The 24,662-nt window shown below is 44.6% G+C and overlaps 10 protein-coding genes across 10 annotated transcripts; 7 read left to right on the plus strand and 3 right to left on the minus strand.

The window, feature by feature from the left end:
• Window positions 1–61: 61 nt before the first annotated feature.
• On the plus strand, window positions 62–1,830 carry N7469_003590 (putative hexokinase Kxk; the record flags this gene model as incomplete). The annotated part of the gene is made up of 6 exons (XM_056642510.1): window positions 62–101; window positions 194–316; window positions 377–402; window positions 492–899; window positions 954–1,133; window positions 1,210–1,830. 6 exons carry the CDS (start codon window positions 62–64, stop codon window positions 1,828–1,830), a joined length of 1,398 nt encoding a protein of 465 aa, XP_056501922.1.
• Window positions 1,831–2,838: 1,008 nt separating this feature from the next.
• On the plus strand, window positions 2,839–4,899 carry N7469_003591 (putative MFS transporter; the record flags this gene model as incomplete). Its single annotated transcript, XM_056642511.1, has 8 exons — window positions 2,839–3,027; window positions 3,104–3,191; window positions 3,258–3,356; window positions 3,419–3,620; window positions 3,703–4,018; window positions 4,148–4,578; window positions 4,658–4,802; window positions 4,855–4,899. The coding sequence occupies 8 exons, from the start codon at window positions 2,839–2,841 to the stop codon at window positions 4,897–4,899; spliced, it is 1,515 nt and encodes a 504-aa protein (XP_056501923.1).
• Window positions 4,900–5,198: 299 nt separating this feature from the next.
• N7469_003592 (GMC family oxidoreductase) lies at window positions 5,199–7,272 on the minus strand (the record flags this gene model as incomplete). The annotated part of the gene is made up of 6 exons (XM_056642512.1): window positions 5,199–5,245; window positions 5,304–5,805; window positions 5,861–5,911; window positions 5,973–6,741; window positions 6,806–6,835; window positions 6,908–7,272. The coding sequence occupies 6 exons, from the start codon at window positions 7,270–7,272 to the stop codon at window positions 5,199–5,201; spliced, it is 1,764 nt and encodes a 587-aa protein (XP_056501924.1).
• Window positions 7,273–8,324: 1,052 nt separating this feature from the next.
• On the minus strand, window positions 8,325–9,625 carry N7469_003593 (carbon-nitrogen hydrolase family protein; the record flags this gene model as incomplete). Its single annotated transcript, XM_056642513.1, has 5 exons — window positions 8,325–8,495; window positions 8,557–8,601; window positions 8,657–8,878; window positions 8,935–9,425; window positions 9,478–9,625. 5 exons carry the CDS (start codon window positions 9,623–9,625, stop codon window positions 8,325–8,327), a joined length of 1,077 nt encoding a protein of 358 aa, XP_056501925.1.
• Window positions 9,626–10,396: 771 nt separating this feature from the next.
• N7469_003594 (uncharacterized protein) lies at window positions 10,397–12,031 on the minus strand (the record flags this gene model as incomplete). Its single annotated transcript, XM_056642514.1, has 3 exons — window positions 10,397–11,422; window positions 11,483–11,791; window positions 11,843–12,031. 3 exons carry the CDS (start codon window positions 12,029–12,031, stop codon window positions 10,397–10,399), a joined length of 1,524 nt encoding a protein of 507 aa, XP_056501926.1.
• A 483-nt stretch (window positions 12,032–12,514) lies between these two features.
• Window positions 12,515–13,631, plus strand: N7469_003595 (adenosine deaminase family protein; the record flags this gene model as incomplete). The annotated part of the gene is made up of 2 exons (XM_056642515.1): window positions 12,515–13,096; window positions 13,125–13,631. 2 exons carry the CDS (start codon window positions 12,515–12,517, stop codon window positions 13,629–13,631), a joined length of 1,089 nt encoding a protein of 362 aa, XP_056501927.1.
• A 2,737-nt stretch (window positions 13,632–16,368) lies between these two features.
• N7469_003596 (uncharacterized protein) lies at window positions 16,369–17,952 on the plus strand (the record flags this gene model as incomplete). The annotated part of the gene is made up of 3 exons (XM_056642516.1): window positions 16,369–16,584; window positions 16,637–16,740; window positions 16,800–17,952. 3 exons carry the CDS (start codon window positions 16,369–16,371, stop codon window positions 17,950–17,952), a joined length of 1,473 nt encoding a protein of 490 aa, XP_056501928.1.
• Window positions 17,953–19,044: 1,092 nt separating this feature from the next.
• Window positions 19,045–19,379, plus strand: N7469_003597 (uncharacterized protein; the record flags this gene model as incomplete). Its single annotated transcript, XM_056642517.1, has 2 exons — window positions 19,045–19,255; window positions 19,306–19,379. The coding sequence occupies 2 exons, from the start codon at window positions 19,045–19,047 to the stop codon at window positions 19,377–19,379; spliced, it is 285 nt and encodes a 94-aa protein (XP_056501929.1).
• A 1,054-nt stretch (window positions 19,380–20,433) lies between these two features.
• N7469_003598 (uncharacterized protein) lies at window positions 20,434–21,770 on the plus strand (the record flags this gene model as incomplete). Its single annotated transcript, XM_056642518.1, has 5 exons — window positions 20,434–20,490; window positions 20,572–21,025; window positions 21,096–21,182; window positions 21,241–21,435; window positions 21,490–21,770. The coding sequence occupies 5 exons, from the start codon at window positions 20,434–20,436 to the stop codon at window positions 21,768–21,770; spliced, it is 1,074 nt and encodes a 357-aa protein (XP_056501930.1).
• A 925-nt stretch (window positions 21,771–22,695) lies between these two features.
• N7469_003599 (uncharacterized protein) lies at window positions 22,696–23,184 on the plus strand (the record flags this gene model as incomplete). The annotated part of the gene is made up of 1 exon (XM_056642519.1): window positions 22,696–23,184. The coding sequence occupies one exon, from the start codon at window positions 22,696–22,698 to the stop codon at window positions 23,182–23,184; it is 489 nt and encodes a 162-aa protein (XP_056501931.1).
• Window positions 23,185–24,662: the final 1,478 nt, after the last annotated feature.

Raw genomic sequence — 24,662 nt, forward strand, 5'->3', positions numbered from 1 at the left:
TTCTTATTTCCTCCCCTCTTCTCCGGTTTATTTCTCATCAATTCATCAATTACTTTTCAATATGGTTGGCCTCGGTCCTAAACAACCCCCTTCTCGCAAGGGTAAGCTTCTTCTTTATTTCCCCATATATCACCATTACAAAAGAGAAGAAGCGGATGACGTTGACGATATGATGCTGATTCTCCACTACTAGGTTCCATGCAAGATCTGCCGCAGAATCTGCTGCAGCACATTAAGGATTTCGAGGATATCTTTACTGTGGATCGCCCTAAGCTAAAGGAGATTGTGAAACACTTCGTGAAGGAGTTGGAGAAGGGTAGGTGCTGCATTGTGGTGGTACGAATAGCTTGTCCTGGCTAACAAGGGTTGAATATAGGTCTGACCGTTGAGGGCGGCAACATTGTGAGTTACCCCTTCCTCTGCGCAAAAGGATAGAAGAAATAATAGCTATATCTGTGGACAACTCGGCTAATCTAATTTATTTACTCTAGCCTATGAATGTTACCTGGGTCCTTGGTTTCCCCGATGGCGAAGAACAAGGAACTTTCCTGGCCCTCGACATGGGAGGTACCAACCTGCGTGTTTGTGAAATTACCCTGACCGACAAGAAGGGTGCTTTTGATATTACTCAGTCCAAGTATAAAATGCCCGAGGAATTGCGAACTGGAACCGCCGAAGAGCTGTGGGAGTACATCGCCGATTGTCTGCAGCAATTTATCGAGCACCACCACGAGAACGAGGATCTCGCCAAACTACCCCTGGGCTTTACCTTCTCTTACCCCGCTACACAAGATTATATCGATCACGGTATTCTGCAACGCTGGACTAAGGGTTTCGATATTGATGGTGTTGAGGGCCAGGACGTTGTCCCTCCTCTAGAGAACATTCTCAAGAAGCGGGTATGTACCATGTCCAATATGCCGATAGATCGATCCATTTGCTAATTAGAGTAGGGACTTCCCATTAAAGTCGCGGCTCTGATCAACGACACTACCGGTACCCTTATTGCCTCCTCGTACACAGACTCCGAAATGAAGATCGGCTGTATTTTCGGAACTGGCGTGAACGCCGCATACATGGAGAACGCTGGCTCCATTCCTAAGATCGCCCACATGAACCTTCCCCCCCGATATGCCCGTCGCAATCAACTGCGAATACGGTGCTTTCGACAACGAGCGGATCGTCCTTCCCCTAACCAAATATGACGAGATCATCGATCGTGACTCTCCCCGGCCCGGTCAACAGGCCTTCGAGAAGATGACCGCCGGTCTGTACCTCGGCGAGATCTTCCGTCTGGCTCTGGTCGACCTCATCGATTCCCACCCTGGCCTGATCTTCAATGGCCAGGACGTCTCCAAGCTGCGCAAGCCCTACCTTCTTGACGCATCTTTCCTCGCTGCCATTGAAGAAGATCCTTACGAGAACTTGTCCGAGACAGCCGACGTCTTCGCCAAACAGTTGAACATCTGTCCCACCGAGCCCGAACTCGAGATGGTCCGCCGTCTGGCCGAGTTGATTGGTACTCGCGCTGCGCGTCTCTCTGCCTGCGGTGTGGCTGCTATCTGCACGAAAAAGAACATTGAGTCTTGCCACGTTGGTGCCGATGGATCCGTCTTCACCAAGTACCCCCACTTCAAGGCCCGCGGTGCCCAAGCTCTCCGCGAGGTTCTGGATTGGGCTCCTAATGAGAAGGACAAGGTGTCTATCATGGCTGCCGAGGATGGTTCTGGTGTTGGAGCTGCTTTGATTGCGGCTCTGACCCTTAAGCGTGTTAAGGCGGGTAACTTGGCTGGTATCCGTAACATGGAGGATATGAAGACTTTGCTTTGAGAGGTTTCAGCTTTTCAGCTTTCCGCAATTGATTGGATTCACTTGGATACCCCCGTAGAGTGGGATCAATGCGAAAAATATATGATACATGATAGGCAAAATATTGATTTCGTTAGCGTGTTACTGCATTGCGTTCCAGTAGGCGGCTACTAAAAATACCTACTAACAGCTCAATAGCTCGACGATATCAAAGCCTCTAATTGTTACTCTACAATTCAATAATAAACGTTATTTGATGAATTTGAAGTCTTCCATTTGTGATGACGTATTGCTATCCTCAGGCAGCAAGGCATCAACATACAATAAGCTTAAATATAAATAACTATTTTAACTACATCAACTAACGAAGCAGACTACAACTTAATAATCACTGTGAATCATAGTAAGACTAGTACCCGAAAAGAGAATAGCCTCACTCTATCAACATTATCTGTCTAGACCATTCAATTCATCGGCAAATCTCCGATGTCAACCATTTCACTTTCTCTCCTTCACGCAATCCGCGCATCGATGTCGTGATCCAACCCCTCCACAGACCACGCATTCTATCCACCATGAATATTCAGAACTGCCATTGATCTAGAAATAATGCAGTGAATATAATAAGTTACTACAATTACTTCTGTGCGATGTTACTAGAATGCAAGGAATATCTCAATATGGCCCATCGCTACAAGTCGTGCAGGTACATAGTAACGCAGTATGAGATGAAGCTTGCCCCTGGAACGAATAGAAACCTTATGTGGAGACAAGCCGTAATACAGCGGCTTAATCCCCACATGGTTCTACTTTAGTCTGGATGAAGAGAAGTTGAATGATTCAGGGCAGGAAAAGTGGGCATATGTGAATTTGTTATAAGGTGGACAGGTCTCGGTATTTCCAACTCGATTTGAAATACCTTGTTCAGTATCTGCCGACCTTATTTCTCTCGCAATAGCATTATCTTCTTTTAATACCTGTCCTGTCATATCCAGTGATTTAACGCAAATTGTTATCGAAGTCAGTGCCATGACTGAAGAAAAGAATCTCGAGGCGGCTACTTCGTCGCCTGAAAGTACGACATCGGCAAAGGATGAAAATTATACATTTTATCGAGAGAATCGCGGGATAGAGTACACAGCCGAAGAAGAGAAGAAAGTTCTCAGGAAAATTGATTTACAGTTGATTCCGATTTTGTTCGTGATTTATTTGATTAATGTGGGTTCTCACCACTGCTCGGGCTCGAGGCTCGTCTGTTAGTAACTACATGTCGACAGTACTAACTTGGATGTAGTACCTGGATAAAAACAGTATCAATTTTGCTTCTGTTTATGGATTGAAACAAGGAACTGGTTTGGAAGGACAGGATTATTCTTGGCTAAGTAAAACCCACCTACCCTCCTCTCATGTGAAGCAATACATGTACTAATTCTCCTCCCCTTTTCCAGGCTCAATCTTCTATTTCGGTTACCTTATTGCTCAATGGCCAGCCGGTCTGGCATTACAAAAACTTCCAGTTGGGAAATTCCTCGCATACACCACGCTGAGTATGAATTCCACCCGCGGTAAACCCGTCACTAGAACTTTTTAATAACAATGTTTGGCTTAGTCTGGGGCGGCCTCCTGATGACAACACCCGCCTGTCACAATTTCGCTGGAATCGCTACAAATCGCTTCCTACTCGGTTTCGTTGAGGCTGTCGTTAATCCTGGTTTTGTACTTTTGATGAGCATGTGGTATACGGCTGAAGAACAACCTCTCAGATTAGAGGCATATTACTGTACCAATGGTATAGCTACCATGTTTGGAGGGTAAGATATTCTCCATCTCTGGCCTGTGCATTAGATGTCAGAGCTTAAACACCTAGAATATACCGCTAATGAAGAGGTTTAGGCTTATCGGCTACGCCGTTGGACATATTTCTACCGGGTTACCTAGGTGGATGTACGTCTTCCTAATATTCGGCGCCTTCTCCCTCGTAACCGGTATCTTCGCTTTATGGCTTCTACCAGATCTCCCGTCAAAAGCAAGGTTCTTGACGGAAAGGGAGAGGGCTATTGCCGTCGAGCGAGTGGCAATTAATCGACAAGGTGTCAAAAACCAGCAGTTTAAGTGGTATCAGGTTTGGCAAGCTGCTAGAGATCCAAAGACCTGGCTTCTATTTGTCATGGCTATTGGGGCTCAAGTTCCGAATTCGGCTTTGACGAGTGTATGTTTTAGTCCTGACCCCAAGAATTCTCTCTTTTTTTATGGGGGGGGGGGTGTGTGAATGCTGTTTGAATGGCGATATCTGACTTTTCTAATATCTGACTTTTCTAATATCTGACTTTTCTAATAGTTCACTTCTATTATCGTCGGCTCCTTCGGCTTCGATACTTTGGGAACACAATACCTACAAATCCCAGGTGGTGCAGTTCAGTTCCTAACTCTACTATTTGGAGGATTCATCGCAACAAAATTCGACGGAAAGTTTCATTCCCGAAATGCTTGCATGATCGTTGCAAATGTAACTTGTATCCTCGGAGCCGCGTTATTAGTCGGTCTACCTGATACGAATAAATGGGGTCGTCTCGTTGCTCTGTGGTTGTGTTATTTCCAGGGTTTGGGATTTAGTATGAGTTTGACGATCGTTAGTTCGAATATTGCTGGGTATACTAAGAAACAGGTTACTGGCGCCTTGCTATTCACTGGATACTGTGTTGGTAATATTATTGGGCCTCAGACTTTTAAGTCTAGTGAGGCACCTGGGTATCACAGTGCTTATATTGCGTGAGTTCATTTCCTTCATGCCCGTGCCGAGTCAGGGTGACATTTTGCTATGAAATTTGTAATGCTGATTGAATCACAGTATGCTTGTTGGTTATATTGTTAAGTTGGGTGCGATTGTTTCGCTGTACTTGTATATGTATTTTGAGAATAAGAAGAGAGATCGTGAGGCAACCGAGAATCTGGATTCTGATACAGATACAGATGCGGTTGAGAATGGAATGCTGGTGAGTCCATTCTAGTGCTATTCGAAGATCTGAGCTGATAATGACGTTTTAGGATCAAACTGAGATTGATAACAAGGGTTTCCGATACGTGTTGTGATTCTTTCAAGGTTTATTTGTACTTGAATGGGGATGTATAATGAAAGCATGCTCTAAAATTTATTTATATTCAACGAATTATATGCAGAAAGTAAATTGTATCTGCCGCCCTGACAGAGATGGGACGATGCCTTTAATTCCCAGTAGAGATTAGATTATCTGTACACACCATCCCTTCAGAGGAAGGCTTCTTGAATCCAAAAAATCCGAAATACCCTCGAGGGGATTTTGGACTTTATCATCGAAGGAAGGGCTTCTTTCGATGAAGAAGTCCACGAGATAAAGTTGTACTGGCTCAATTTAAGCATTGTCGATGATAGATCGAGAAATTTTCTCAGCAAGCATGTCTTTAAGATATTAGCTTCAAGTCTCGAACTTCCTCTAGTAGTACGAAGTGAAACTCACAAACTGTCGACTGGGGATGTCCAGGAGGTAAAAATGGGAAAGCACTAGCATCAACAACCCGCAGACCTTCGACCCCAAAGACACGAGCCTGGGAATCAACGACGGCCATCTCATCGTTGATTGTTCCCATCTTGCAAGTACAAGCAGCATGCCATAGAGTCATGATATTATCCTTGATAAATTCAAGAATCTCCTCGTCTGACTGGACCTCCTGGCCCGGGTTATATTCCGTACCAATAACCACTGGGGCCATCGCATCGCTCTGGAAGGCTTCGCGGATGCGCTTGAACATGGAAATTGCAACTTCTTGATCTCCAGAGTCACCGAGCCAATTGGGATTGATTATGGGTAGATCACTGGTATCGCTAGACTTTAGTGTGACATTGCCTCTGGACAGTGGAGCGATCAGGACACCAAGCATGGAAGCGTATTGGTAACCATCCTTTGGTTGATCGGCCAGAAGATTAGACAAATTTCCAATATAGCCTGCTCCAGAGATATACTAGAAAGAAATTAGTTCTGTTGAATTCATTCTATTGCCTTATCGTAGTTCATACCTCTGCTTCGGGCCAATCATTGGAAAATTTAGAGAGAGCCTTCTGAGTTGCCTGCGAAAAGCCTTTACGCAGCGATTGTGGAATCTTCTCTCCAGGCCAAATAGTCGGCTACTGGGTTGGTAAGGGGGCCGGTTTTCATAATGATTCCACTAAGAGCCTTGTTCGCTGCGTAGAGTAATTCGGTTCCGAATTTAGTGAGTGTATCGACTTGGACCCTATATGTAGGGGCGAAGAAAGGGTGGTCCCATAGATTTTGACCAACGCCAGGAAGTTTCGCGACAATGTCAATATTGTGCTCGCTCAATACATCAGCAGGTCCAACACCGGAAACCATCAAAAGCTGAGGAGACTGGAAAGCACCAGCAGAGACAATAACCTCCTTCGATGCATGCAGGGTAACTGTGCTTCCAAGCACGCCCCTCACCTGAACTCCAGTAGCCTTCTTGTTCTCATTGAAAACAACCTTCTTAGCTAGGGTGTTTGAGAATATCTTCAGGCTGGATGGTGTGATCTTCGAGAGGAAGGATTCCTCAGAACTGCTGCGTATTTCCTGAGCCGGGTCAATCGTCGACGAACAGTATTGTCCTCCCATCAATGAGCCGCTGTTAAAATCATCAACCTCCTTGATACCAATGGCCTGCATGCCTAGGTTCATCCACGAGGAGAATGGACTGCCATAATTAGAATATGATACCTGCAATGGCCCACCGTTACTGTCAAAGGCACCGGCGTTATATTTGGCTGTAGCATTTGCAGCTCGGAGTTTATCGTTCGGCGGAGTGAAGTGCACGCTTTTCTTATAGTATGGAAGTGTCTCTTCAAATGTGTAACTGCTATCGTTAACCGTATCGGCCCATTGCTGCATCGAGTCAATTGTCGGACTACAAGACCATTAGTCTTGAGCATAAACGAGGCGCGTACGTTGTACGTTCATGGGTTGCGTACCGTTGATAGATCATAAAATTCAAAGCAGACCTTCACATCATACAGGTTAGTCCAGTTTTCACATCAATCGTCCACTCTGATATTGATTTCTTGTAAACTCACGATCCTCCAAGACATTTTCCTCGCGCATAGTGGATAGACCGTCCATTGGCACCAGGCTGGTTCTCCGCAACGAAACCCCAGTCCACAGCCGACGAGGTACCAGGATCAGATCCCACGGGTAGAACATCCGCAGCAGGAAAGGCTGCTAGAGACTCTGCTTCATAATACCCTCCAGCTTCGACCAATGCGACCTTGAATGATTTTTGTGCCAATCGCGTCGCGACTACATTTCCCCCAGTCCCGCCACCGACAACCACATAATCGAATGTCTCATCCGCAAGGGGTGCTAATCTACGACCAAGCTCATCAGCCTTCACGCTACTTGCCTGAAGTGCAAGCGAAAGAACGAATGTACGGAATAGCATCGTGGTGATAACTATCCAAGAAAGGAGTGCGATGACCTATCCAGGGACATGGTAAAATCAGCATTTCCGTTGCGACGATCAATTAATCTTGCAGGCAATACCTCAATGAAGGGAAGAAATTGATGGCAACAGCAAAAAAGAGCCCTAGAACAAATGTGAAAAGAACGACTGATCAGATCGAGCGATTAGGGCGATCGGAAGGATATCATATATAAAATATTTCGGAAATATGAAACCCCTTGGTCCTTGTTCACATTCTCCCCGTGAAAACAAGAGAACAACCCAAATAAAAGCCCAATCAACATCCATTGAAATGCATACTGTGCTATAGACTAGATACCGCAATTTTGAGACCAGACCTATAATTAAGCAATATTTCGGCCCACCGTTTCGAAACGAACCTAACTATTCTCCGTACGGGATCGGCCCGTGGGGGCGGACGATTCCTTGGAACAAAATCGATTCAAGCCGAGTGGCTGAAAATTGGTAGAGTCGATTAGATCTTGTTTTCGAGTGAAACGAAAACTAATGACGATTGCACTCTATAGTGAGTACATACCGAGATAACATTTAGTCTATATATGAATATTTGTCTTTTCCGATTTACTCGTTCTTAGGCCGATTTATTTTCTTTTGATGAGAACGAAACCTTGGGGGAAGAAAATGCTCGTGTCTGAAATTGAAGATATTAGATAGATATACATATATATATATATATATATAATTGGGTCCATCAATTCAAGACATTTCAATCAATCAGTTAATAAATTTGCTATTCCTTCAAGCTCTCCTCTGCCGTCTTTTAGTACTCCACTAGTTCTCGGCCTAGTGGGCATTATTCATGTATTATAGCTGGAACCACAGTGTATTCGATTCGACACGGGTGATCTACGTCGCTCTTGGAACGTTCAGTAGTTTTAACTAGACATCACTATAAATTCCGCAGTCATACACGCGAGAGGATGGGTTAAGAGCGGCGATATTCATTTAAATGACAGCAGCCCAGACTAAGCTATTCACACAACCTTTCGAGCGTACATGTCCGATGTCGCTTAGGCACTGTTTTCCTCGCTAGCCGCATCCAAGGGTGTCGAAAGCCCGACACGGTCAATCGTCCGAGTATAGACAACGCCACCGTTCTCTCGGTCTTCTTCCACAACCAGGTTCTTGCGCTTGGTATCGACAAGCAGACGAACGAGGTCGGGTCTCATGTAATGTCCGCCCTAATTCACAATTTGTTAGCTGGATCCTCATCACAATTCATGGACATCATTCAGGACTTACAAAGTCTGCCAATGACTTGGTCAGGTGGATCTCGTCGAGATCAATCTTGAACGCGGAGTTAGTTTCTGCATACGTTGAAATCGTGGATAAATCGACTTACGTCAACGTAAAGAAGACCTTGGAAGTCCTTCGATGGGTGAGGAACAAGATTCTGCCCATCTGGAGCATAGATACGGCCATTTCCATTGTAGATGTTGGGGTCCTCAAGTTCTTTTCCAGGCGGAGTGTTCAACTTGATACCCTCGGCAGTAATAGTCTGCCAAGGGGCAAGAGTGTAGGAACCAGTCTCAATAGCATATGCGGGCGTCACAAGCTGGGCAGTCTTTGTCAGTTATCAGATCGTACGTTCAAGCAAGAATTTTGTTTGAATGCTCTTACATCCGCGTTTGCCTCGGCGACATTGGTGTAGGGGTCGGGATATTTCAGAGTCTCCTTTCCTGGGTACAAAGGCCAGGCTGCGATGTGAACCTGTTCTCCGAGAGATGCGGCGTAGGCCTTCATGAATGGGTTCATGTTCTCCCAGCAGTTCAAATGTCCCACGCGGCCAATCTCGGTATCCATGACCGATTCAGTGGTATCGCCGGTCCCATCGCCGAAAACAAGACGCTCGACGTGAGTAGCACGGATCTTGCGTCGGTGGTTGATGATTTCGCCAGCCGGGTTGATCATAACCTGGGTCGTGTACAGACTAGCGAGATCGAGCTCGGAGTATCCGAGAGAGACGAAGATCTTGTTTGCACGTGCAGCCTCGCGAATGCGACGCATCTCATCGGAGTTGGAAGGGAGACTGTTCTCACGGTACTTCTTCAGCAGCGGGAGACTCTCCTGATAGTTGACCTTCCAGGCCCAGTATGGGTAGCCGGGAATCCCTATGAAATTCGGTCAGATCTTACTTCTTCTTCTCGGAAGATTCATACATACACAATTCCGGGAAAGCAATCAGCTTGCAGCCAGCCTTTCCGGCCTCATCGATCCAGTGAATTGTGCGTCGGACAGACTCCTCCAAGTCAAACCAGCCGGGCTCAGCATTGACTGCTGCTGCTTTGTACTTCTTGAGAACGGGCGCCATTTTGTTGAAGAGTTTGCTGTCTCGAGGATTGAGATTTCAGGAGCAGATAAATAGTTGAGTGATTGGAATGATATTGTCGGCATACGAGGATGGTGCCTCTTTTATATTACATTTTCAATGCTGCGGCCTTGGGAACAATTCTTCAGGCCTACTCTATTCGCATCTGGTGGCCTGATAGCAATTCTTCCGTGCCATACGACAAGTGCAGTATATTCGGGAATTGCTTCGTCAATTGAATAATCAATAGAACTCTAGACTGTCGCTGGATATCCTAGTATGAATGGCTTCGGAGGAGCTTGGAGCAACCAGGATCGGGATTTGGCTTCGTTGCAGAATCACGTCATAAAGATAGTGGCTCACTATAGAAAAACTGCAGAAGATCGAAGATCAAAATTCAGTGGAGTGAGATAGACGGGGTTTGCGGGTTCCCGAAATGATCTATTCATGGAGTGCTAATCTATAATCACACCACGCGGAACAATCCACTCTTAGTTCGAATAGTATCATCAACACCCCCAAATCCCCAGATCCCGACCAGATCCCGGTCATCTCGTTCAAGTTGAAACACACTCAACGTAGCGCAAATTGAAATTGCTGATCCGGGGTTTGGGCTTGCAGCGAATCATGCCATGCATAATATTCGCCGTTATATGTCAGACGGGGTGGAACGGACTAGGATGATAGAGCAGATCCCGGCAAAGCCCGTGTGTTGAGCAAATGGGATATTGTTCCTCACGACAATTCCAACAATTATCAAATCGATATTCGGTACTAGTAACGGTATCTAAACCCAGGTGTCTTCCAATCTGTCGTATCCTCAAAATCGTTGGATACCAGTTGAGCCTGATTTATCATGTTCACCACATCCTTGGAACTATTATCATCATCCAACCTTTTCCCACCTCCGACAGCGCCGGAATTTCCAGCACTTCCTTCATATCCTTCGTCTTGCGCACGTCGTGAATTGGTCCACTGCAAATAGAACCTCAGGCTAAGAGCCAGAAGTACTACCAAGGCATAACAGATCATGATCGTGCGGAATGCCGTATTGTATGTCGGTGCTTCACTACTCAGGAAAAACTGTGGCCCGGCAATATTTCCTGCGCAATATGCCAGGAAAACCATTGCTGTAACTGTCATCTTTTTGGTGACTCCGCGGTAATTGGCCTGGACTAATGACATCGCAAGTGGCATCCCAGCTGGTCCAGTTGATAGGAGAAAGTAACCAAATAACTGAACACCATGTACTATATGAGCTCGCGAGTAGATGATTGCACTTCCAATAATACAGGGAAGTACAACAGCCACTATCAACAAGCAGTTGAGCTGCCTGAAGTGACCGGAAAGCCATCCAGTACCTGTGATCGTTGCGACGGTGATAATCGAGTAAGGAATAGTCAACAATGTTGACTGCAAATTCGTGAATCCAAATGATACAAGCACAAGATTTGCGAAATTTTGTGTGCCTCCGTTGGGAATTTGAGTTAAAAGTGCCAGGCTGAAGATCAACCACGACTTGGGATCAATTAGGCATTCGATGAATTGATCCCATCTCCATGCAGTCTTTTCGGTAACCCCGGTTCCTGCAACGATGGCCCGATTACTGGCAAACTTGCGCTCTTCTTCAGTAAGGAACTTGGCGCTGGAAATCGAGTCTGGGAGAAATGTCCAAAGAGCGAAACCCCAGAGAAAGGTCCACAGGCCGAGGACAATGAACATCCATCGCCATGGACCGACATGGTCATTGACATGTCCAAGGCCATATGCAAGAAGACTCGAAACAATTCCTCCTACACTCTGTAGCACACTGATTTAGCTCTAGTTTTGGAAGCCCCAAAAATACTTGAAGTTACTTACGTTACCAGAGAACCAAAGACCTGTCCGGGTTGGTATTTCATCGCGCGTATACCATGTCGATGTGATAAACATAAATGTCGGTGTGATAGTTGCTTCTGCAACTCCAAGCAAGAACCGAACTGTCATCAGACCCCCGAAATTGGTACAAGCAGCAGTAAGAGCAACAACTGCTCCCCAAAGGAATGTGTTTGCCGTCATATATTTTGCTGGCGGTAAACGAGCAATCAATATTGTCGTTGGGTATTCCCATCCCAGATACCCAAAGTAGAAAATGGACGATACCCAGCTGTACTGCTGGCCCACTAAGCCCTAGTATCTTCATTAGCAGACCACAAAGATCATTGGCTATAGTATTCTTACGGTGTCTTCGGAGAGACCAAAAACAGTGGCACTGGACAGAATGGTTTTGTCCATGAAATTCAACATATAAGTTAAGAATAATAACGGTATTAGCCGCCTATCAATCTTTCGTAGAACTCGTTTCGCAAAGGCATGATCTGTCGCATGCTCCACTGCAGCTTCGGTGGCCGTTACACTAGACTCAGCCATGGCGATGAATCTTGTAATATTCAAAAGTCCAGGTCTATCGAAATAAAAAAAAAAAACTCTTTCAAAATATTTCTCAGCCACCAAGCGTCTCTTTTATCAACCTGCAGCTTATCTTTCCCCGCATTCTATTAGACCAGCCATTGGGAGCTTATGGAAACCCCACTCCTGTTCTTATCGTCGAAGAGGAACGGCGTTTCTTATTGGAAGTCATCAAGACGATTGGGGGATTCAACTAAGCCTTTATGGCTTAGGTCAACCCATAGTAGCAAAACGAATCCCCGAAATGCAGTTTACGTGACATTGGTATTTAAGTTATTCGCAACGACCTTCCTTATCGACGCCGATGAGCACTGTAATGAACAGAATCCCCTCTTTCCATTAAGGCCAGCATGTTCAATTAGTCTGGACTAGTCTGAACTAATAAGCTGATTTAATTATCAGTCAAAGTGAATCTATCTTCCACAAACCTCCTTATCTATAATCATGAACGGCCTTTCTATCTCCCCTTTTATAGCGGATCTTCCAAAGGTGGAACTTCATGTTCACATCGAAGGGACTTTGACTCCAGCCTTACGTTGGAACTTGGCTCAGCGGAATAACATTTCCCTGCCATACCAAACATTCGAAGAGCTCAAAGCTTCCTACGCTGTAACACTGAACCATCGTCCCGAACTTAATGGTCGACAGCCAGGAATCCCAACATTCCTAGAGGCCTATTTCGCAGGCTGTGAGGTACTGCGTACCGAAGATGACTTCTATGATCTTGCAATGGCTTACCTGAGTCGTTGTGCGGAAATGAATGTTCGGTATACGGAGCCTTTCTTCGATATACAAGCACACACGCGTCGAGGTGTTCCCGCCAACGCAGTTCTCGATGGCTACTTACGTGCCCAACACGATGCGGAAGAACAATTCAACGTCAAATCTCAATGGATCATGTGTTTCCTACGTGACGAGCCAGTGGAAAATGGCCTATCTGCATACCACGAGGCAAGGCCCTGGGCGGCTGGGACCGTCAAGGGGGGGCAAGGGACTTTTTCATGCCGTGGGGCTGGCAAGCAATGCGTATGAGAGACCTCCGATGCTATTCGAGGAGGGATTCGCTTTGGCGCTCGCGGATGGACTTCACGTTACGATGCATTGTGATTTCGGACAGAAGGATACTCATGAGCATATCAATGAGGCCATCTTTCAAGTGTGCGGAGGTAAAGGGTCTGAGCGCATTGATCATGGGTTAGATTCTGAGGACCGCGAGGAACTTTGGCAAGGTCTACTCGAGAGGGATATTGGTTTGACTCTGTGTCCCCATGCGTATCATCGAAGAACAGCTACGGACGTTTTGTTTCCCAAAATTCGAAGGCTCTTGGGAAGGGGTGTGAAGGTTTGCATCAATAGCGACGATCCGACCCTGATGCATGATGTATGGATTGACGGGAATATGCAGAAGGTTTATACTTACTGTGATTTGAGTAAGGCGGAAATGGTACAGCTTGCTAGGAATGCAGTAGATATGTCCTGGGCGAAAGATAATGTGAAATCATCAATCTACGCCGAGTTAGATCGCGTTGCCGTCATTGACGGAGATGATGAGATTTCCTGAAAATCAACAGTCTTCAGGACTACGAATATAAAGAAACCAATGATTGACTCAAGTAACATAAGCAAGATTGAATTTAAATCTGATATTTGAGCCTTGTTTCAATGAAAAATGGTATTGGAAAAGAGCAAAAACGCAAGCCGAGTAACTTCTTTCAACACATCTGCCACGAGCAATGATCTCTTTCATGCCTGTCTGATTCCAGGTTCCGAGTTTGTCATAGATTCGATGTTTTGCTTCCAAGGTTCAGCTCCCAACGGCCATTGACTCATTTGTGAAACAAGGTCTTCATCAAATTTGCCTACAGCGTCGCAGTTGCAGTGTATTCGCAAAGCCCATCCTTTCACAAAACTCGGCTCTTCCGTCTGGCGACGGGTGTCCCACTGCAAATAAAATGCGCAAGGCTCACAGTTTGTCTTGGTACCCTCGTGGCTTATATAGTTTTGATTACATTGGTAACAGTCCAGCGGATCGATCTCCGTGGTGTAGCATTGTGTTAGGTGAAACACTCCAAATACTACATCCGTCGGTTATAAAGCCCGAAAATCGACAATTTGCCATCTCAGAACTGTGCATTTACCATGATCAAGGCTGCAGACAGAATAGAATAAGTCCAAAAGTTAACTAACCCACTTGTGTCCTACCCGACAAATTCACACGCCAGAAGTCTGTTTAAAGGTCCTCACCGTCTGGCTATCGGGCAAAATTCTCCAATCCATATATAATCGGAAATACTACCTTATCAAGCCATCCAGTAAACAATGAAGCACCAGGCAGTATCCCAGCTCCTTTTTTTTGCAGGCCTCCTGCTACTTTCTTTGGCTACATCGTCAATGTCCACGGCGGAAGATGAGACCATCCATATAGCGGTAGGAAACTTCAATGGCGAGGCACTCCAAAGGCTGGCAGACGACGCCAAGAAACACGGAGCATCTCAAACCCAAGTCACCGTCATATGCACTCTTTCTTCCTTCCACCTTGGACAATCTTGCCGTAAGATCTATTCCCTAGAATCCTTGTTGGAGTGGTTTCTGATTATGCCGAGTTGATCCAGACGGGCTTAGCTGTTCAATGGCACCCGATGAATTCCATTTCATCTGTCCTTGAGGAAATAGTCAGCGAGAATACCTTGCTTTCTTTCTTGTCTTAATTTCAAGAAGGATCTTGATATGGTAATTGATAACTGGATGTGAGATAGTATAAACAGGGTTGCATTGAAGCCAACAATCATTGCTGGTCATTGTGCTGGTGAATACTATACGTTCATGTAAGACAAACTATACGCCGAAGTGATACCTTGGCAATGATATACTACTTCAGCGATAACTCCTTTGACACCTATTAGCCTTTGGTCCAAAATGCATGCATAATGTAGTCCTAAATCAGTTATTGGCTAGTTAATTAGTTAATGTGCAATGGAGAACGGTATTACTCTCAAACAAGCTGCCGAAGTAGCTTCTACTATTTGTACACCAGTATCAAAAAAAGATCTCAAAAAATAACATATTTATACGAATATCAGATCTTTATATCTATGCAGCTGTTTCAGGGTACTGGTATTCATAGCCTGGTGCCTGTCACAGTCGACTTACATGGGATCCTCAATCTACCTTGATTATTAGCCACCGATAAGCATTGCTCGATCTTATTCAGCGCGTAGCTCCATTACACGGAATGAGGATTCCCTTACTTTCAAATCTATTTGTCCAGAGTTTTCGGGTTTTTCTCGACTTGCCGAATGCTCAGCAGGCTTTAGGCCTTAAAGGCGATCTCTTGGGCGGATCAGACCCTCTGTATATACTCAGTTACAACCAAAATGTTTGACATACTCGATTGGATCATCGAAAATTTCCATTATTTATTCTATTACCTATCAGGGAATTATAAACCTGACGCAATTACATTCGAAACACGTGGAGTCGATTTAATCATTTTAGCACGAGAAAGACCAAATGGAATATCTCAGCAAGCAACCCAGACATCTTAGCAAACATATCACTGGAATTAAATAAACAAAAAAGCAACTTTTTCGGCAAATTTCTGTGCCAAAGAAGCATTTACTTGCGTAGGCAAAATTTCTATATTAGGAAGAACTGTTTTAGAGGCTTTCATCTCATGCGGAACATGCACAATTAACTGGCTCAATTAAAGGGCTAAATATACTTCCCATGCCTGATAGATCTTCCCCAGCCACTTGGCTTTACTGGTTCAATTTCGGACATTGACAAGGCCGTCTGCCTTCACACTAACGGTATTTTCATATTCCGCCAGGGTCATAGAGCCGAGACTAGCCCCATTGTGGAATTCGTGGCTTACTTGGTTCCAATCCTTCTTCGTGCTTATGGGCCCTAGATCGAGCATGGCTTTCTGTACCCCGCAACTTGGCCCAGTAACATGCGGGGGAAATCTGGGGTCGGCTCCAGTAGCGGAAATCTGGGGTATGTGCACTCGGAGTGGCTTTACCGGCTCGCTTGGCACGGCGAGAAGGCTTGGCTACTTCTAAGCTCAATGCCAACACTTCCAATTGAACTTTTCTCATGTCATGAATCAAGTTGTGTGATACAGAGGTGAGACGGCGTTTCCTTCTTCCGTGTAGGGTAATGATTATGGGCTATAAATCTGGGCTCTTGTCGGAAATGGGAGGTCTTTGTAAAATGAAGTTCTCTTTTCCCGACACATTATCATCATCAATTACGTGTTTAATCCACCAAAACGAAGACAAAGGCCCCGTCTGAGAAATATGGCTACCTCGAAAGGGATCGACACTTCAGAATCCGGTCTGGCAAAGGAAAGCGCAGATAGCCAGATTGAATATGCAAACTCTCTTAAGGTTGCGGATGAGAAAGGTGACTATTCTGGCGCGACAGCCAAGACCGATGCTAGAGAGATAGCCCTTGTGCGCAAGTTAGATATGAGGATTATGCCTATCATGTGGGCGATGTACTTTTTGAACTATGTGAGTGACAACCATATGCTCGTTCTAAATCATGTCCATTCTAATGTCAAAGATTGATCGCAATGCTATTGCCAACGCACGTCTCGACGGAATTGAGGAGGATCTTGGCTTAGTCGGCACTCAATACAACACATGTATCTCGATCTTGTTTGTCGGGTAAGTTAAAATATTCAAACAATGAGGAAGGTTTCAAACTGACGCACGGGATCATGTAGCTATCTATTAATGCAAATCCCATCCAATATGCTTATGTCGTCCAAAAGAATCCGACCTTCCCTTTACATGAGCTTATGTATGGCAAGTTGGGCAGTTGTCTCTGCTTGTACAGCATTGACGAAAAGCTATGGTGACCTTGTTGCTGTTCGCTTCTTTCTGGGTATCACCGAAGCCCCATTTTATCCCGGAGCACTCTTTCTTCTATCTTTGTTCTATACACGGAAGGAGATTGCCTTCCGTATCTCCATCCTATACTCTGGGAACATTGTTGCAACTGCAGTTGCAGGTCTCATTGCAGCCGCAACTTTTGCTACTTTAGATCATCATCTTGGACTCAAAGGGTGGCAGTGGCTTTTCATCATTGAAGGTGCAGTCACGTTTGGCGTCGCAGGACTTGGGATATTCATGCTTCCAGATCATCCTCTGAACACACGATGGCTTACCCCCGAGGAACGACAACTTGCTCACCATCGCATTCAAATAGACACTGTTGGAGGCGAAGAGTCTAAAGGCGCTCTTGTGGGCCTGAAACAAGCCATGTGCGATCCACGCCTATATTTGCTTGCCTTTATGCAAAATATGCACCTCAGTGCTTGTGGTTTCAATAACTTCTTTCCCACTGTGGTTGGAAGCTTGGGGTTCAGTAGCACCATTACCCTCGTCTTGACTTGTCCTCCTTATGTCTTCTCGGGTATATGCTGTGTCTTGGTTGGAATTACATCCGGCCGGTACAATGAGCGAACATGGCATATTACCGTCTCCATGGGCCTAGCAGTCGTGGGATATATCATTTCATGCACGACTTTGAACACCGGGGCAAGATATGTTGCTTGCTTCCTTTTCGCTAGTGGTGCCTACGCAGTGAACTCGGTCATCTTGGGATGGGTCTCGGCAACACTCGGTCAAACTCCTGAGAAAAAGGCAGCCTCATTATCATTCATCAATGTGATTGCCAACGCTTCTTATATCTATACGGCCTATCTTTATCCTAAGAGCGATGGGCCTCGTTATCTCATTGGAATGGCGTCGAATACTGCCTTTGGCGTGGCGACCATCGCCAGTGCTTGGGTACTGCGGTTCTGGTTACAAAATACCAATCGCAAGATTGACCGAGGGGATTTACCCGGTACGGATGTTCGCTATGCATACTAATACCTTTTTTTCTCAGTATACCACATTGGTTGGGCACACTATGCCTTGAAATCAAGTCTCGCTGTCGATTTGACTAGTCTGAACTGGATCTCGTTGAAAGTTTCAAATGTCAAGAGATGGATTCGGCTAGATTGAGTTGCGACCAGATTTTAAATATCGAAGTCTGTCTAACTTGTTAGTTCGGGTCTCACAATATAGTGTACCAAAGCGATACTTGTTCTTTCAAGTCTTATATCAAGCATGTATCTGGCCTAGTCTTATGGCCCTCTACTTCTGTCTAACCATAGCTATAATTATACGACAGACTGAAGCTTTCCGTAAGCTTTGTCGCAGTCCATTTCTATATCTTGTAAGGTTGTTTCAAGGTCTACATTCTCATTGGTTTTTCAAAGTTATGATAGATCTCTATTAAGGTGGACATGAGCCAGTGTAACAAAGCTCGTCATGATGAATTGCGAGCTTTGACCATAAATAGAGCTCATGTCTTATTATAAGCGTGTAATACCTGTCCACATTTTTCGGGGGGTCTACGCGATATGGATTAATTATTTTTCTATCATACCCATGATGAGAATACTATCGCGAAGTGGCTATTCTCAAGCTGTTTTGAGTAATAGTAAATGGCTGCTAAATATAGATTGAGTATTGGAAATATCACAGGGTCTTTTTTATGGCCTGATAAGTCCACTCAAAAGTTCCTTCTTCTTCAGGATTTGATTTGCTTCATCTTCTGGTTGTTTCATGGATCTTCTCGATTTTCATCATGCCCTCCACATGCGAAACAAATGCGCGGTCAAATGGGACCAGTAATATTCTTTTCAGAAAATAGCCGCTCATGGCCAGTTCCAAAATGAAGTTCTTGGCATATTGTGTAAACTTTTATTTCTCGGGTCATACAATGTGGTATCCAAATAGAACTGGTACAGCAATACCGATTTGAGCGAATGAACAGATTCATGTGAAATTTAGTGAACGACCATATAAAACCCCCCAGATCACCCTGTAGTATGTGATTCGGAAGATCAGATCCAAAAGATCCAAAGATTGTCAAATATTTTTATCAAACTCGATAAATTCAATCAAATCCTCAAAATGAAAGCTACATTCGGCGCTCTTCTGACCATGCTGGTCGCAGCATCTGCTGCTCCCTACTCTAGTAGCCAATCAAGCAGCATTCAGCTCTCTGGCAAGCAGGTCCAGAGCCTAGCGAGCGTTCTGGCTGTTCACTCCATCGCCAGCAAGCAGGATATTGATCAGGTTGATCAGAACATCTCCTGCACTGTCGCCTACACCCTCGCTCTCAGTACGTGCATATTTAATCTATATCTCAGACCTCACTGATGCTTTAACCAGGCTCCACAGGACCTCCTTACACCATCGATCTCGCTTCCCTTGATCTCTCCAACTGTACTTACACTGGCCCTTAAACAATCATTTAAACAGGCCTCCCAATTTTGGGAATTTATGTTGAGCCCCCTCCCGTGGTCTGTTCGTGACTGGAAGGTGATTAGTGCTTTCACACAAAGACTGTGTCTTTAACTCAGACCGGAGTGCACTCGGTATTGAATCTTGAGAAAATCCAATGAAAATTGTTGTTGAAGGTTGATAGCCTCAAATATCTTTATGCCGTAACACTGCTAGCATCCCTGCAAGGCGTACTGTAAGATACTATAATCACTAAGACCGAAACGTAATTTCATTCAACTTAAAGGAAACATACTCACGCATGCTTCGTAGCCGGTTGATAAAGAAACAGCCACATTATACTCTTTCATTTGGTTGAGGGCCCGGACCTCACGCTCGAAAATCGTAATAACCATCAATGGGCCAAGACAGCCTGGACAATACTAGGGTAATGGAGAGATAGTATCACTGGCTCTCAGCCTTTCCCCCGCTTGATCACTTCAACTTGTCAAAAGTGTCTTTCATTACAACGGAGGTCTATTATCCAGAACTTGTCTGGATTGTGTTTGATTGCATCAGTTCAAGCGTTGTTTGAAGGGCAGTTATCAATTGATGTCTGCCACGACGACCGCTCATAACAGACGAACATTTCAAGCAAGGAATTACTATCTGATATGCAGTAGATCAAACTAGCTCCACTCACTATTAGCAAATCCCCGACTGGCAGATCGCATGAGGTGTTGTGAATGCTGGGCTAGAAACCGAGGGATTTCTTTGATGAAACTTGCGTGACTTAAGCTACACCCGGCCAAGTTGATGGCGTCCGTACCAATCGAACATTTCTTTGAAAGAGCTCGGCTACGCTGCATTTCTTCAGTGAACCTATAGAATCAGTCTCGCAAGCTGTCCAGCGAGATGTGGCAAAGCGACGAGCAACAAAGATTTTGGCAAACACTGGCTTTGGCCTGGTGGTATCTCCCCGGCTTGTTGCTCTAGAACATATATTCTGTCATCCCATCTCAGAATGCCTCGCGAGATACTTATCTCTTCAACTCAAGTTGAAAAAGCAAAGACAAAATGTCAACTGACATTATTGATGAACGGTCAAGCAAGATTTCCCAACCTGTATTCATTGTAAGAGCTACACGAAACTTATGAAAGACGAAACACTGTAAGAAACTAGAAAAGTCTCTGAGCTGATCACAAATATGATAGGGAATACTGTGGGCTCTCACAGACACATCCTTTTTCTTCGTTCTATTTCGCGTCTATGTCCAGATCTCATCATTTCGTCGCCTCTTCCTAGACGACTTTCTTGTGATCTTCGCATGGGTAATTATTCTTTCAGCAGCAGTTATATGGCACGTCGAACACAAAGCACTCTATGAGCTTTACGCAATTTCATCTGGAACGAAGCCATTTGACTTTGGCTTTTTACCTCGATTCAATGAGTTCATGCGACTTCTTGCCCCATTGCAGATATTGTTCTATTCTAGCCTGTGGTGTGTGAAGTTCTCATTTCTGGTCTTCTTCTATCGACTATGTTCGAGGATCAAAGCTTTCCGGATATGGTGGTATGTTGTCCTTTTTTGCACCGCTGCAGTTTATATTGCGTCTGTCGGTGATATCGAGTATAAATGCAGTTTCGGGGGCATAAACTATATCCTAGGTGAGATCAGTACAATCTCCCGAGAAAACATTAAAGGACTGTGAAAATAAATGACTCTGAACTATTTCAGAGCAATGCTCTCAGCTCAAGCACATACATTATGAGAATCGAAGCTTTTGGGCCAATTGTGCTGGTGATGTTCTTACCGACCTATTGAGTAAGTCAATCTGTCGCATTTCTACAAGAGAAGATGAGGCTCAACACTGATATTTTAGTATTATCAATACCTATAATCGTCCTTTGGAAAACCCGCGTTCCTCTTCGAAAGAAGGTCATCTTACTCAGCATATTCTCCGCGACGGTCTTTATCATGATCGTTGCTATAATACGAGTCGCCGTCGACACCACGTATGACCAAGAGATAAACATCGCCTGGCTATGTTTCTGGAGCTTTGTTGAAGTGGATGCAGGTGCGATAAATGTACCTCAATGAATCTTGATATTGACTGATCCGGATTACCTAGCTATCATTGTCTCCTGTGTAGCTTCTCTTCGCCAGCTCATCATAACTTCCCAGACTGAAAGCTCTTCCGGCAGAGGGGCTTACCAGGGCACAAGCGCGCCGATTCTGAAGAGCTCAAAGCCACTTTTGAGTCCAATATTTTCAGATCCTGTTGCATGTGTTGAATCATCAATTGTGGAATACCGTGGAAAGAAGGACTTTCCAAAAAGTACGGTTCATGTTCAAAGTGATGTCGAGGTCTCTACTGTAGCTGTTAGTCAGATTGAAGAGAACAAAAAATGATATGCCACAGAACAAAGAATAACTGTCGAGATTTCTCATCAGGTTCCTCAATAATAGCTTTTAGCTTACCTTTGTGGGTGTAATATAAGAGCAATTAAAACTACTAACAATAGTAAGCTTAAGAAGAAGCAGAGATAGAATCAGCTTCTTTGGCTACCCTGCTGGCCAGTCTTACACAAGTTTGGCCTTTTGAATCTCATCCTTGTCAACGTGAAAATAATTTGAAAATGCTGGCTTCCCCCAATATGGTCCCAAATCTCCCCATAATACATTATCTATGCTCCATTCAATATTAGTATTGCATGTTCCTCATCCGTTTTCATACGTTTCCCGTTTTCCTAGGCTAGAGGACTGAATCAACTATTGAGGTGATGGGTGACCAGCCTATCCTCGGCACTCCAAAAAATAGTTAATGAGCTATATTCTACTTTAATGTTCAAGTAGGTATGGGTTCTATTAACCTACTATCAGAATGTCCTGATCCACCACATACTCCCTAATGTACGTGGGGTTTCCTAGGTCCTTGATGCGTCCCGGATTGCGCATGCTCATGGTAGCACTCCTCAGAGAATAGAGTACAATTGTATACACGCACATATCTATCTTCATCACTATTTCAGTAAATCCACTCTTTCTGCCCTCTTGATTTCCATTCGAATTCTGTTTGTTGCCAGCTGCAGCTTAGTCATCTTGGGCACCTTCCCCTCTTAGCAAACAAGCAAGAATCCCGGACACTCTTTTGTTTTCTTCTTCATTTCTTTCCTCCTAATTTCTCTTTGTTTCTCTCCTCGCACCAATTATCTCCATCTCAATTACTTCCGAATCATCACATATTCTCATTTTCGCTTTACTTACTGAGTACGCAACCTTTTGTTTACAATACAACACCACTATTCGTTCTTCAATTCTGCCAAGTTCCATCAATATGGTTTACACGATGCAAATTTACACCGATGGAGGGTGCATAGGTAACGGCAGGCCATATGCCAGAGGTGCAGCCGCTGCTGTTTTCATGAATAGGAACGGTAGCTACAAGGCCTTCACGAGAATGTTGCTTCCAGATCCCCCGAATCCCCCGCCTACGAGCCAGCGGGCTGAGCTCACCGCAATTATCATCGCCTTGGAAGAAGCCAGCGCACATCTAAAGACCTTGAGGACAAACCCTTGGCTTGATGTCACGATTTACACAGATTCCAAATACGCATTCGGATGCATGACAGAGTGGAGAGACAGATGGCGCATGAATGGAATGATCAATTCGAAAGGTCGCGAGGTTGTGAATCGAGATCTCATTGAAGAGGCTTACGATCTTGAGGACATGCTAAAGGAAGAAGGAGATTTACAGTACGAATGGATTCCAAGAGCGGAGAATCAGATTGCCGATGAAATATGCGATCAGCTTCTTGCTGATTAGAGCTAGTGAGATAAGAGAAGGGATAGAGATACGCAAATACAGGAAACACGAGCCTATGATACAGAGATTTACCTCGCGAGGGCAAAAGGAAGTGGCAGACAAAGCCTACAAAGACTTGCACAGAGGCAATGAAGATGGTTTACAGCGCTCGATAGCGATATGTTGAACAATGTGCTAATATGAATTAGACTATAGAGTAAGAAAGGCAGAATGACCTGAATATAGAGGGGTTACATTATATAATTAAACATCCTAGTTTAGCTTTGATATCCCCAATGCGGTGTTCGTCTTCCGATACATTGCTTCACATCTTTGTCATTTGCAGTGGCAGATAATTATTTGTTTTATCTTTGAAGAAATGCTGTGCCAGTCCAACATGACGAACGGACTTTCACTATGAAAGTAGTCTTTCAGGGATACCATATTATTGAAGGCCATGCTATGGCAGAGGAACATCTATCCATTTCCGTTACTCCTTCAATACACTAGACTATATATAGATTGGTACAATTCTTGAGGCCATTTACGATTCGCTAGCTGAGAGAAATTCAAAGCTTAATAATATTTCGAATATATTGCCTTCTACATGTTATTCATAATATAAAAGCTGGTATCTCACCGACTGGCAGTCATCCATCCCATACTTCCTGATTAGTCAGGGTCCATGGACAACATGAGTGATGCTTTCACCAGTCACTCTTCCAGCCTTCTCATCAACGGGCAGCTCTTGATTTCACTTCCATCCTCGTCCTATTCCAATTCTTTCAAAGCATCACCAATCCTGTTTCTATTAGAGCAAGCTTTGGACAAGGTTGAAACCCTAGAAATGAATCCATGGCCATCCACACTCTCGACATGCAGTTGTCATGGGCATGAAGAACGAGATCTATGCCCGGGGCACGAATGGATGAGCATGATAAAGCAACACCAAAGTTACCGATCGACACCTGTTTGACGAGGCTTTCTGCCTTCCCAGAAAGATGAGAGAAAGGCGTTGCAATATACGAATGGATTTTGCCCGACAGAGTATATAAGGAGGCAATGAATGGTGAGTTCCAACGAAACATTATAAGAGATATGAATACGCCAACACGAGCAATATATCGAAGTCCTATACATGTCTAACAAGTTCAATCATGCTCAGGATCCAACCACCTTGCGGCACTATATTCTGACAGCCTGACCAGCGAGATACATAGTCGACACGGCTGGGTGTTATCGAGGCCTTATCGTCGACTCAACATGTGAGAATCAAAGGCCAATCGTACAGAGGAGCAAAACTGGATCACCGGATTCCCGTCGTATCGTCATTTTATCCTTAGGTGCATGCCAGACCAGACTTCTACCCCGCGAGATGGTCAAAGTCGATATGTCATTCTTGCACATTCGGGGGAGCCAGATATTCTTAAAGATAGTGCCAGACTTGAAGTTGGTATCTACAAACGATATTGAGTTGGAATTAGTTGATCGAGTGAGAA

The sequence above is a fragment of the Penicillium citrinum genome, assembly GCF_028827155.1.
Source record: "Penicillium citrinum strain IBT 23319 chromosome Unknown utg000003l:1.0-4596430.0:1.0-4598250.0, whole genome shotgun sequence".
NCBI lineage: Eukaryota > Fungi > Ascomycota > Eurotiomycetes > Eurotiales > Aspergillaceae > Penicillium > Penicillium citrinum.